Source organism: Lupinus angustifolius, chromosome LG16, assembly GCF_001865875.1.
Source record: "Lupinus angustifolius cultivar Tanjil chromosome LG16, LupAngTanjil_v1.0, whole genome shotgun sequence".
Lineage (NCBI taxonomy): Eukaryota > Viridiplantae > Streptophyta > Magnoliopsida > Fabales > Fabaceae > Lupinus > Lupinus angustifolius.
In genome coordinates, this window is record NC_032024.1 from 4,402,357 (window position 1) to 4,416,660 (window position 14,304).

General features: G+C 32.1%; 1 protein-coding gene across 1 annotated transcript; it reads left to right on the plus strand.

Annotated features, from left to right (window-relative positions):
* LOC109329980 (probable 1-deoxy-D-xylulose-5-phosphate synthase, chloroplastic) lies at positions 9,594-14,017 on the plus strand. The gene is made up of 10 exons (XM_019563914.1): positions 9,594-9,966; positions 10,265-10,393; positions 10,744-10,908; positions 10,998-11,148; positions 11,346-11,617; positions 11,720-11,993; positions 12,288-12,595; positions 12,703-12,984; positions 13,224-13,508; positions 13,636-14,017. The coding sequence occupies exons 1-10, from the start codon at positions 9,835-9,837 to the stop codon at positions 13,783-13,785; spliced, it is 2,148 nt and encodes a 715-aa protein (XP_019419459.1). The 5' UTR covers positions 9,594-9,834; the 3' UTR covers positions 13,786-14,017.

The window sequence follows — 14,304 nt, forward strand, 5'->3', positions numbered from 1 at the left end:
AATCTTCTTTGTTTAGCCATATGACATATATCATAGGGATCAGTAATTTTATTGTATTTAATAGATGGAAAGAGGTTCTGCATGATAATCATCTTATCATGTGAAGGGTGTCCTAATCTATTATGCCATAAAATAGAATTGTAACTACTAAAAGAATTTACATTATTCTTGAGTTGATGTCTATGTATGTTAGGGGTAGGTAATGTCTTCACAGAATTATGTATTGCATATAGACCACCTTTTATTTCAGCAACACCAATCATCTTCAAAGATTGGAGATCCTGAATATGACAAGAATTGTTAGAGAAAGTTAGTTGACAAGGTATGGTATTGACAAGTCTTGAAATAGAAATCAGGTTGTAGTGAAAGGAGGGGATATAAAACACATTTGTTAAATGCAAGGAATTGAAAAACATAATACTCCCTGAAATTGCGGTAGATATTTGACTACCATTAGGTAAGGTGACAAAAATAGGATTAATCTTCTTGTATATTTTAAAATCAGAAAGTGTATGACACACATGGTCAGTAGCACTTATGTCAAGTAACTAATAATTAGATTTAGTAAAGTAGTTCAGTAAGTATGTGGTACCTTTATTGCTGGAATCAACAAGATGAGATGTAATTTGATTGGTGTTATGAGCTATCCTTGAATTTGGTTGTTATTGTAAGATGGATAGGATAGTTTGGTGTTGCTGAGGGGTAATGTTGACACCAGTGGCTGATTCATTGCTAATATTGGCAGTAGCTTGCTCCTTTCCTTCATTTTGGTGACTGAAACTATGCTTCTTAAAACATTGATTAATGGTATGACATGTTCTATGACAGAAGGTGCAGGTCTTGAATCATCATCCATTAGAGGATTTTATTTGTCCTCTTCCCATCTGATTCTGGTTACCTCTTCCCCTACCCTTCCCCCTTCCATTTCGAAAATTTCCCCCAAATTCACTAGTTGTAATTGCAGACTGATTATCCACGTTGCTCATTAGAACCTTGGACTCATTGTAATAAAAATTCAAGTGTCTTTCTTGTTGTATCAACAAACAAAGGCTTTGTTGATTGTAGGCAATGGGTCCATCAGCATGATTTGTGACCTAACCCCCTCATATTGATCATTTAGTCTATTAAGGAAACATATCACATAGTCATGTTGCCTATATGATCTAATAATTGGTACAAGGTTGCACATGCATTTATTGATACAAGAACATGAGAGAATTGGCCTGAAGTTGTCAAGTTCTTGCCAAAATCCATTTATGTGTATATAATATGCATCAATTCTCATGTTACCATGTTTGAATGTGTACATTTCCCGAAATAATTCTGATATCCTAAAGATATCTCCTTGATAGTACCTTTCACGCAAATCTTCCCATATCTTCAATGTTGTGTCCACCCATAAAACGCTTTGGATAATTGAGCTTTCAATGGAGTGAGTTAACCAAGAAATTACAAGAGTGTTGCATCGGTCCCACACAAGAAATGTAGGATCATCAGTTGGGTTTTTTGGAAGGGACCCATCAATGAATTGAAGCTTATTTTTGTATTTGATTGATATTGACATAACACGGGACTAGGCATGGTAGTTCTTACCATTAAGAAGGGCAGAAACAAGAGTGGTTCCATTGTGCTCATTTGAAGGGATAAAGAAAGGGGAGGTGGGATCTTGAATGGGATTGATAGATTGAACAATTCGATTATCCATTGAATTAGAGGATAAGAGAAGAAAGAAGGCAAGATCTTACTTTGCAGAATACAGAGGGTGATTCCAGGTTCTTCTTGGATGGCTTGATCAATGCGATGATGAGAAGAAGATTAATGACAGCGGAGAAGAGAGAAAGTATAGGATATTCAGAGTGTAAGCTCTGATACCATGTTAAAGAACATGGCATCCCATCTTAGTAGAGGCTAACTTCTTGAAATGAATAAAAGAATGAAATTAAATAATACCTTTAGAACTTTGCATTAAGAATATTCAATATTTACAAAAAAAAATGAATAAATGCTATATATAAAAAGAAGATGAGATTAAACTAACAGAAATAACCTCCTGAACTAAACTACCTACTAGAAATAGAAAAATATGAACTTGGGCCTAATAACAAGGATAGAACCCAACCCTATTCTAACTAACTCTGTTTGCAGAAGAAATTTGCATTACTTTGTCTTCCTTGATGGCTTGTAATTTAGTATCATTGAGGTTGGATTTTATGTCCAATATTATTGGTTTTATATTCCGAATCTTCTTGATTTTCTAGGTTCACAACAGGATTGTATGGATAATGTTTTTGTTTTTTGGTATAGAACTGGGAGGTAAACATGATGACATGGGTCTGACCGAGTGAGCTAGTGACGAAGAAGTGGAGTTGACGCTGATTGTTGTTGTAAACTCGTTGGGGAGGTACCTGAAAAGGTTCTTCGATGCTCAAGTCAGTAAGGGTTCAGAGAGAGATAGAGAGACAAAGTATAAGTAGAGAGAGAAATGATTAGCCGATTATAATATTAAAGATAAAATACTTCCTTATTTATAGGAGCAGTGTAGGTGACGTGTAGGTTGCCTATTGACCAGATTGGGCGGTCGGTGGTGGCGCACGAGCTCTTGACGTGCTAGACCCAACGTGGTACTGATTTGGGCCTTGAAGCCAAGCCTGTAGGCTCAATCTGATGTTCTTGACCTAACTCGGAAATGTGGGGTGACCTGGAGTGACCGGGTTGCCATGTGGTACCTTATCTGATCGAACTGGAGTAGCCCGAGATGATGATCGGAGACAACAACATATCTGGTTTATTCAGATATTGTCATTACGTGTCCGGTTTATCTGGGCCAAAACAATTTTATTATTGTATTGTAAGTGTATAATTATTGCAAATATATGAATATAAAGTCTTCAAATGCAAATTATAATAAACACTATAATTTCATGTATTTATAACATGTACAAATCATAAACTTTATACCAAATAATATAGCATTTTCTTATAAAGATAAGAAGAACATTAACATATATTTATAAAAACATAGAAGGTAACCTAAAAGACGAAAATTTTAAGGATGGAACTTGCATGAAGAATAAAGATATCTAAAAAAAGAGACAGAATTTAAATCAGCTCAATTACGTAAATGTCTTTTAAGTATGTTTTACTTTTATATAATAATATAAATATAGAATAAAAAAAATCAAAGATTGCTAAGATAATTATTTTCCATGATTTAAATCTATTATAATTTCGAAATCAAAGTAATTCAAAGATATGGTAATCAATCAATAATTACTTTGAATTGCTCTTGATATCCACATTGTTTTAACATAAAAAAATAACTACAGCAAAAAACAATAAAAATGTTGTTCAATTTTGAACTCCAACCCATTCATCAAATGCCCAAATTGAAACAAATAAATTTGAACAAGTAGCTGAACAACATATGTAGAAGCTTCGAATTGGAACATGGCTTGAGAGGCGCGATTTCTAACAACGATGTCAAGTGTGGGACTTCCCCACATATCCAATGTGGGACTTCACACTTGAATAAACTCAACAATACAAATGTAATAAATAACTCCATGTATATCTACTCTTTTGCATTAAGCAAGTCTCCTATAGTCTACCTATTTGTCTGTTTGTATTTGTTGCTTTCTAATAGTCATAGGCCAAAATATGTTTTTGCACCATGAGTTAAAGGTTTCGGGTTGTCATAAACCAGAAGATATCCTTTCATCGTAGATCAAACTAACAAAAGTAAACCATCGCAAGATATGATGGACTATAAATCTCACATTACTTAACTTGAGAATTGCTTAATTACATTTCATTGTGAAATGACTTTAAGATTTAATCTTCATTAGATGCATTTTTTACTGACTACCAAAACTTAAAATTAAAGGATTGAGATTAATCAAAAGTTGAGTATGAAACTCAAATCCCATTATTTAATCCTAAAATGAACCACACCAATCAAAAGATTTGTTATTTTAGGTGGGATTTGAGTTTCATAGTCAACCCTTTAAGATTCAGCCTCACTTTTATTGGAAAAACTAATTTATCCCTTTTATAAAAAATTGCATACATGACCAAGTTATATACTTGTTTTTTTTTCACGTATATAATTTTTCCCACATATGACATAAGGTATTAGGTCATATATGTGTTTTTAAAATTTGGAAAACACGTGTCCTATTTATTTTCTTTAAACCACATACATGACCTATGCCCTATGTTCACTATGCCATTTTTTTTGCAGCTTTTATGCAGCGTTGTATTTAATTATTTATGCCTAGTAGCCACTTATAACACTTTTGCCAAATATTCTATGCCACTTGAGAATTGACTAAGAGATGCTCTATAGTCTCATCATCATTGGCACATAAAACGAAGCTTTTATCCACAAATAGTAGTATCTTTTTTTTTCGTTGCTAAAGCATAGGTCAAATCCAATTGAATAAGCTAAGAGATGTTCTAGTGCTCAACTATTACCTCATCTATATATGGAATAGAATATGCATCTTTAATAATAGGTATGTCTTTTCTTGTTTGTAAAATAAAACATGAGTTTAAAATCTATGCACTGACAGTGTAGAGTTTTTTACACTATTAACACATCACCCATTATTGATTTATAATGATGTTGTTTGAAAGTCAATACTAACTAACATATGAATAATGGACAGTGTAAAAATATTTACACTATCAGTGTATATATATTAAATCCATAAAACATTTGTGAACTTAACCTTTAATATCATGTACTATAAAATGTTAAAAAAACTTAAAACAATAAATTAGTACATTATCTCTACACTGATATGTTATCACAATATAAAGTGACATTTGACGATAATTTTTATGTAGCTTAATTTAATATTGAGCGTGAGGTTTTATTTATTACCGAGGATAATGAAGTAAAAAATTGACAGGAGATTATTTGTGAAGTAAAAATAGAACAAACTATTACAGATGAAATAAATTATGAAGTAATAATATTAAATTATCCAATATTTATGGAAATTCAGATATGTTTTGTAGTATCAAACAAGTCCCTGACCCAAGAGCAACCATCAACCCATTACTGGATCAGCCTACAAACAAAGTCCTTGCCCAATATTTTTGTGGAAAGAAGACCACTTCCTTTAAAGCCCAAACTCTAATAAACCTCTCTATTTTTTGTTTGGTATGTGGGTTTTTTAAGAAATAAAGATCACATTAATTAATAGTGGATGGTTCTTTGTTTTTTTATTTTATTATGGTCTATTTGTGAGTTAGTTTTTAAATGCTAATAGAAGGTAAAACATAAAAAAAAATCTAAATCCAAATGAAAGATGGTTATATAATATTTTTATAAATAGATAAAGAATAAAGTGATAAATTATTATGAAATCCTATTTATTTATATTTATAAAAAAACATTGTATGAATCTATTAATTTAAATAATATCGTTCATAAAGTGAATTGGTATGGAAATATTTGGAGGACAAAGTCTCTATTAATTTGATGGCTATGGTTCGATTAAGACTCATGATGTATTAGAGTTTCATAAGGTGGGAAAGAAGAAAAAATGAACAATGAAGTGTTTTCTCTCTCTTTCGATCATGAAATGTTTGAAAATGGGTGATGTGACCGGTAAGCATGCATGGTTTGTGTCTGTTTTTTATTGGTTTTATTAAGAAATGAATTGTATGGGAGAGTTTTGGACGTGACTAGGATCATATGTTACACCCAATTAAAAAATATTATTTAATTAAAAGAAAAATTAATATTTTCATATTATTTTATGAAGTTTGATTGACTAGGGATATATACACAAATTTTTCTTAGGACAAATGACTATTGTTCTTTTGGATGATGTCCAAGTTTTTTCCTTCTCTTCAAGTGCTTTTCCATTTCTCGTGGGTATTTGTTTGACAATACTAATAGTATCCCTTCACTTATTGGGTAAGAAACTAATTCATTTCGGGGTTCGTGGTTGCTCCTTCGAATAAATGTCGCTCACAGGAATTGACACTTGTTAGGAGGGACAACCATGAACCCAAAAAAGAATTAGCTCCTTACCTAATAGGTAAGTGGATACATTTAATAGTACCAAAAAATATCCATAAGAAATGAAAAAGCATGTGAAGAACTAGAAAAAACTTGGATATCATCCAAAAGAACAATAATCATTTGTCCTAAATTTTTTTGTCTACTTATCTCTAGTCAATGTGAATATGTATACATAATAATAATAATATATCTCTTATAAAATAATTTTACAAAATTTTCAATGCTATAAAATATACTTTAAATGTAAAGATATATTTTGTAATACATGTCACCTTTATTGTGATATAGGAAAACTTGTAAGTTTATGTTATATAAAATATGTCATTTCACGTGTATATATATATAAGTATATTTACTTTAGGAGTAAGTTAAAAAAACTTATTCTACATGACTATATCTTAATCTCTATTCTATAAAGATCTAATAATTATGTTATTTAAATTAGTTTATAAATTCGAACCATTAGATTTTCATAAAATTAATAAATAAGTTGTAAAATATATTTTTTAACTTCATCAAGTGGATGTTCTCCTACATATATAAAATGTTTTAGATCATAGTTGTGTTTACCACAATTTTGAGGACTCTAAAATATATAGTATTGTAGTTAGTAGTATACAATTTAAAAACATATTAGTGTAAGAGATTGGAATGAAAAAGTGAGTATGTACATTGTAGCGTGGCAGACAAAAACCATAAGTTGAGGGCTATTATGTGATGGTTCAAACTTCATGGGTAACATCATGCCCTCAACGTATTGACTTACAACTAACAAGTTTTAAAGCATTTTCCTTTTCTTAAAAACAATGTATATGCAATTAAAGGCACGTCAGATCATATATTTCAATCCCATTTTAAGATTTGCACATTGTTACTTCATGTTTGAGCTGGAAACCTTCACAAATATGTGGAGTTAATTCTCTCAATGTGTATTTTTTCCATTTATAAGATTCGAACCCGATATTTTGCTTAAGGAAAATTAAACATATATCACTTAAACCAACACTCATTAATTATACAATGATATTTGTTAATGTTGGTGATGATCCTTAACCTTTAGCAACCCAACATTCTACACCTGTACAACTTGCAATCTTGATGGAGGACATCTTGTCAATTTAACATTAAATATTAACAAATTGTTAATCTACTAGTATAATACTTTATTGAATCATCAATTTTAAAAGATATTAGTTTCTTAACTATATGATACAAAAAAAAGATTAGTAAAAACTTTTATAAGTAGAAAAGATTGATAAATAATTATAAAATTACCAATAAATTTACAAGATTACTAATAATTATTTACTATTTTATTTAGTTCAATTAATAATGATACATTAATTAATATATAACTAAATAAATAATAAATAAATGTTGTATTTATTTTTAGTCATTTAATAAATATCAGTTAATTTCTCATTTAATTTTATTAAACAACTTTAATTTAATAAATCATATACATAGTGATAACCATAAACTCAAAACTCTACGCTTCAATATCACCCACTTCTAATTATATTTTTTTTTTGACATGAAAATAAATTTTATTCCATAGAGGACTATGTGTTATAAAAAAGCCACAACATTAAGGACCACCAAGACTGCTGAACCAAAGCCATGCATGCCACTATTTTGTGGGATAGATATTACCTGTCCTAAATCGTGTCTCACTTCATATTCCAATCTAATCAGAATCCTCCATTTTATTACTTTTTGTTTTTAATTTTTTTTCTTTTATCCACGTGTCAATATATGATTGGTTTGAGACAGATAATGAAACACCGTTAGAAACAAATGATCTCTATCCAACCAAATAGTCACATGGATGGCTTTGGTTCAGCAGTTTTGGTGGTCCTTAATGTTGTGGCTTTTTTATAACACATAGTACTCTATGGAATAAAATTTATTTTCATGTCAAGTAAACTAATCATATCTAAGGTAACATTGTTTGAAATAAATCATATCCTTATCTCCATTTTTCCAAATAAGCATCATAATAGGAGGAAATTCACTTTATTATTAGAAAATATGTTCATGACTAATATTCTGATTTTATAATATCAATTAGAATATTTTATATCAATTAAGAAATTCTGTAAAAGTTTACTCACTTCCTTAATTAGGTTATTCTTAACCTAGAAATTGTAGTCACATATTGAAGTTCTATTCGAACAATAAGGTTAGTATTGCCTTGACTCCCCTCTATATTTGAATTATATACTTTATCTTTCAAAGCTTTCTAGCAACCTTTTATTTATCGATAACTTTATCATTAAAAATGTAATTTTTTACCGTAACATTGTAGACACCATTTGAATTTTACACCAGTGGGTTAAGGCCTGCTTTAAGCTATCATTATGTAGTATAGAATTTTTTTAAATCCATTCCTAACCATAAGAATAAAAGGTTAAAAAAAGAAAATATTATAATTTTGTTTTTCAATGTTTTATTCTCAACTCTTTCAGCTTGCACTGAAAATTTATATAATGTTTTAATATAAGACTAACCATAATTAATAACGATATATAGTGATGATAAAAGAATATGTAGATGGGATACAATGGCATCACATCAGAAATGAAGACAAAGAAAACATAGGACACTATTATCAGAATGAAATATGCATATCACGTGAATGACCTGACTATAACTAATAACCACATTTGCAAAAAACAGGCCATGAAATGAATGAGGTCTTATCCTAAAATTGTTATTCTATCATTAGCCATTTATATATTTGGTTGTCATTAATTTTATAATATAGGTAATGTAAAAAATGATTAGTAGAAATTATGTATAAAATATAAATTTTGACATTGACTTTATATAGATAGTATACTCTTAATGATAATAAGATGAGTATAATAATAATGTATTGTCAGTCTAAAGATTTATACATAATCATTATATCGTTCACTATTTATTTACTTTTCTGGAAAGTTAATCATGATTGAAAATAAATGATAAATAATAAATAGTGTATAAAACTCTTACATATTATGTTTTAATTTCCTCTCCTTTGATTAGGTGAGTAAAAAATACTTATTCTTCTCTAAAATTATCAGTTTAAATTTCAATATCAATGTAATAATCTAATATTTGACATGTAACAATCCATGTACTATTTTTGCCTTACCCTAATATTGGTGAGTGTCCAAGTATATATCTTCTATTTTTTTATATAGAATAAATATTCACTTTTAGTGCTTAATAATTTTCTTGCTTACAAATTTTATTCTTAAAATATAAAAAATCCAAATTAATGTTCAAAGAGTACAAATATCGATCAAAATAATCTTCAATAAAAACTAAAATATCACAAAAAAATACTAAAAATAATTCATTTGACAGGCCATGTTGTATTTTCCAACTTTTCATGAACAAAATGTCACACAAATTTTTTGATCCATCAAGATATGTGTTTATTCTTTTATATATAAAAAAGAATATTGGTTTATCTGTTAATCTATCCGTTAGTGATTTCCAGTGACGTGTCCCAATAAGTGAAGCAAGCACCTCCACTCAAACACAAACACAGACACATACATTGTCACATACATCAAACAAAAATATGCCACTTCTCAACCAAGACCACTTTCATTCCCCTTACATTTTTTCATTGCCAAACTCCATTATTCATATTCATTATTCATTTCATTACCTACCACTTACTATAGTGTATGTGAATTATATAAAGTAACAAAATCATTCACCATAGTTTCTTATATTTATATCTAGTTTGTGCATGTTTCATTGAGTTTCTTTAGCTCTGAGTGATTCTGTTGTTTATTGCTATGGCTCTCTGTGCATTCTCATTTCCTGTTCATGTGAATCAATTAGCATTTTTTTCTGATTCTAGAAGATCAATTGCTCTTGTTTCTCAATCTCAATGGGGTGGTTTCCAATACCAACATAGGTTCAACCAGGTTAGGAGATGTTTTATTCATATATTTCATTAGAACTCTATTCAATTATGTGTATGAATGAATACCCATGAAGGAAATGGGTGAAAAGATTATAACTTTGAAATTTGAACTCAATTCTGCTATATCTATTGCTTGTTTATTTCTTGCTACAAAATTATATTTTTCTGGTTTTAGACTTTGACTCATATCAGCTTTATTTGTCTTCTTTTTATTTTTGTTTTGTTTAGTTATTTTCAATTCTGAAAATTGAGATGGAATTTTCTGAAAGAAATGGTTGTGTTGTTCTGAATCCATATAGGTAAGGAAAAGGCCATGTGGGGTTAGTGCATCACTATCAGAGACTGGGAGGTATCATTCAGAAAGACCACCGACTCCACTACTTGACACTATAAACTATCCAATTCATATGAAAAACCTCTCTACAAAGGTACAATAACTTAAAGACTTACAACTTACCATGTTGCTTATTGTGCATTTGTGGTTGTTGTACTAGTATCTGATAGGTATTTTATAGATAATTTTCGTCTCTGTGTTCCATATCTATATTGGTTGTATCAATATCCGTGCTTTATGCGCAAGAAGGAAAAGTATCGTAGTTATGTGGAATTTTTTTATTAATATAACCAAAACATCGATGATAGAGGTTGAGTCTCGGCGTAACAGTAAAGCTGACTCTTTAATTGTGAGGGTAAAGCTGCATGCGTTTACCTTTCCCGGATTCCACTAGTGGAAAGCCAACTAGGCCGCCCTTTTTTAACCAAAACATTTGTGATGCAGGAGCTGAGACAACTGGCGGATGAGGTGCGTTCGGATGTTATTTTCAATGTTTCTAAAACCGGTGGTCATCTAGGATCAAGCCTTGGCGTTGTAGAACTCACTGTTGCCCTCCACTATGTTTTCAATGCTCCGAAGGACAAAATCTTGTGGGATGTTGGTCATCAGGTTGGGTGTTATCTTCTTTGGTAGTTATAGTACTTCGGTTTCATGATGGAATTTGGTCTCAATTGTACAATCTTGTATGAATTTTGCAGTCTTACCCACATAAGATACTCACCGGTAGAAGGAATAGGATGCATACCATAAGGCAGACAAATGGATTGTCTGGGTTTACGAAACGTGCTGAGAGTGAATATGATTGTTTTGGCACTGGTCACAGCTCAACAACTATATCAGCAGGGCTGGGTAATTCTTCTCCTTGCTACTGATTTTCAACATGGAATTTTCTGGCCATAGTTTAGACTTTAGACATAACTTCGGTTAAGTAAATTATTGCATGAGCTCTATTCCTTCCACTTTTTAGTTATAACATTGCTTGATGGTCAAGCACGATAGGATATAAGTGATTTGGCTTGAACAATTGATATTTTTTGAACAAACAGGAATGGCTGTTGGGAGAGATCTGAAGGGAGAAAAGAACAAAGTAGTTACTATTATCGGCGATGGTGCGATGACAGCTGGGCAAGCTTATGAAGCCATGAACAATGCTGGATATCTTGATTCCGACATGATTGTTATTCTAAATGACAACAAACAGGTCTCGCTACCAACCGCTACTCTTGATGGGCCCATGCCACCTGTAGGCGCTTTGAGTAGCGCTCTCAGTAGGTTACAATCAAACAGACCTCTCAGAGAACTGAGGGAGGTTGCCAAGGTGAGCAATACAAATATACAATTCACATGTTTTTCAATGAAGAACTTGTGCAGCTGCAGAGTCTTGGTGTAACTGATTATGTACTAAATGTGATTTTGGCAGGGAGTGACGAAGCAAATTGGTGGCCCGATGCATGAGATAGCTGCAAAAGTTGATGAATATGCTCGTGGCATGATCAGCGGTTCCGGATCAACACTATTTGAAGAGCTTGGACTTTACTACATTGGTCCTGTTGATGGTCATAACATAGATGATCTTGTTACCATTCTCAAAGAAGTTAAAAGTACTAAAACATCTGGTCCTGTTCTGATCCATGTCATCACTGAAAAAGGCCGTGGATACCCGTACGCAGAAAAGGCATCAGACAAGTACCATGGTAAAAGACATTAATAATATCTAGACTTTCATCAACATGATTTACAAAATAAATTTATCAAGATTTGGTCATTCCAAAGAGACCTATGAGTCATTACAGATATAGAATCTTAACATGTCACTTTGAACAATTGCCGTCAATCACCATGCATTGAGAAAAGTACAATTAATCAGCTATAAAAATAATTGAAGAGTTCTATCTATGTATTTATTTTTATAGAAAACAAGCTTAGTTACATAAAATCTTCGAGTTGATATATTCATCTCAGATCTGTGATTTGGTTTTATTTCACAGGGGTTGCCAAGTTTGATCCAGCAACTGGAAAACAATTCAAAGCCAAAGCCACCACACAGGCCTATACAACATACTTTGCTGAGGCTTTGGTTGCAGAAGCTGAAGTTGACAACGACATTGTTGGAATCCATGCTGCAATGGGAGGTGGTACTGGCATGAATATTTTCCATCGGCGCTTCCCAAAAAGATGCTTTGATGTTGGGATAGCAGAACAGCATGCTGTCACATTTGCAGCTGGTCTAGCTTGTGAAGGTCTTAAGCCTTTCTGTGCAATTTACTCATCGTTCATGCAGAGAGCTTATGATCAGGTACTACAACAGTTCTCTCTATCTCTTCATCATTGTATAATATTTCGGTTAATGATAATGTAACATTTTCAGTTTATAGCACTAACTTTGTAATCTATGCTCTATAGGTGGTGCATGATGTGGATTTGCAGAAGTTGCCTGTAAGATTTGCATTGGATAGAGCTGGATTGGTTGGAGCTGATGGTCCGACACACAGCGGTTCTTTTGATGTCACTTTTATGGCATCCCTACCGAACATGGTGGTGATGGCTCCTTCTGATGAGGCTGAGCTTGTCCACATGGTTGCTACTGCAGCTGCCATTAATGATCGACCAAGTTGTTTCCGATATCCAAGGGGAAATGGGATTGGTGTTGAACTACCACCAGGGAATAAAGGCATTCCTCTCGAGGTAAGTTAGTGTTATTCCCACATGCATAATTTTGTAGCTAGGAAGCACTAATAATACTTCAAAATGTTTGTCGTATCATTATGATATTCTTAGATTCTTTTTTGTCTATAGGTATATTTTCCGTATCAATGTATGACCGTGTTTTATCCATCTGTGTATCTGTGCTTCCTAGCCCTATAGATATACTTAGGAATTGTCATGAAAACCAAAATTACATTTGCGTTTTGACATTTTAACAGATCGGAAAGGGTAGGATCTTGATTGAAGGGGAAAGAGTGGCCCTTTTGGGCTACGGAACAGCTGTTCAGAACTGTTTAGCTGCTGCTTCCTTATTGAAACGCCACGGCTTGAATGCAACAGTAGCTGATGCACGTTTTTGCAAGCCGTTGGATACTTCCCTCATTCGCAGCCTCGCAAACTCACATGAGGTTTTGATCACTGTAGAAGAAGGATCAATAGGAGGATTTGGGTCTCATGTCTCTCAGTTCATGGCCCTTGATGGCCTTCTTGATGGAAAATTAAAGGTATGAATCCGATTTGGCCTAGAAAACTTTCATTTCTTCTGCACTAGAATATACACATCTACGAAATTTCTGCGGACATTTAACTAATCACCGAATGCTAATGACTCGATTCATATCATAACTGCAGTGGAGGCCAATGGTTCTTCCGGATTGTTATATTGAGCATGGATCATCTGAATATCAATTATCGGAAGCTGGTCTTACACCATTTCACATAGCAGCAACAGTCTTCAATGTACTTGGACAAACAAGAGAGGCACTAGAGGTCATGTCATAAAAGAAATACAAAAGGGGGTTCAATTTTCTCACTCCCTACAATGTACAAAGTAGCATGATTCACCTTTTGTAATAATAATACAAAGTAGCAATGTTAGCATAAGAGTTATGTTAGTAGACAATGCAGTTTAACAAACTAGTTGTGAAGGACCAAAAATCCCATTTTTTCCCACAAAAAAGTCTAGAATTTAAAGTTTACTAAACCATAGCACATTAACAACTAGGTTTGTGTAGCAGCATGCGATAAAAAGGATTATTCTTGATTGTGATAGGTGATGTTTATACATAACATCATTACATCTTAGTCAATGGAAATGTAGGAGAAAAGTGCAAACTCCAAAATCACTGAAATTGTAGAAATTTCTCGATTTTTCATATATGATATTTGAATGATAATTCTTCAAATACCACGCCTCAAAGCTTTTATTTGCAAAGTCATTCAACCTATTCAGTTTTTTTTTTTGGTGAGTGATGTATAGAATTGCAATAAGAAACTTCAATATAATCACTGTAATATATT

What these genes read in the sequence shown, in the direction of transcription:
- LOC109329980 (XM_019563914.1), top strand. Translation starts at nt 9,835, where the DNA reads ATGGCTCTCTGTGCATTCTCATTTCCTGTTCATGTGAATCAATTAGCA. An exon ending in TGTGGGATGTTGGTCATCAG is followed by an intron (nt 10,909 to 10,997) that starts GTTGGGTGTTAT and finishes TGAATTTTGCAG; the next exon opens with TCTTACCCACATAAGATACT. An exon ending in AACTGAGGGAGGTTGCCAAG is followed by an intron (nt 11,618 to 11,719) that starts GTGAGCAATACA and finishes TGATTTTGGCAG; the next exon opens with GGAGTGACGAAGCAAATTGG.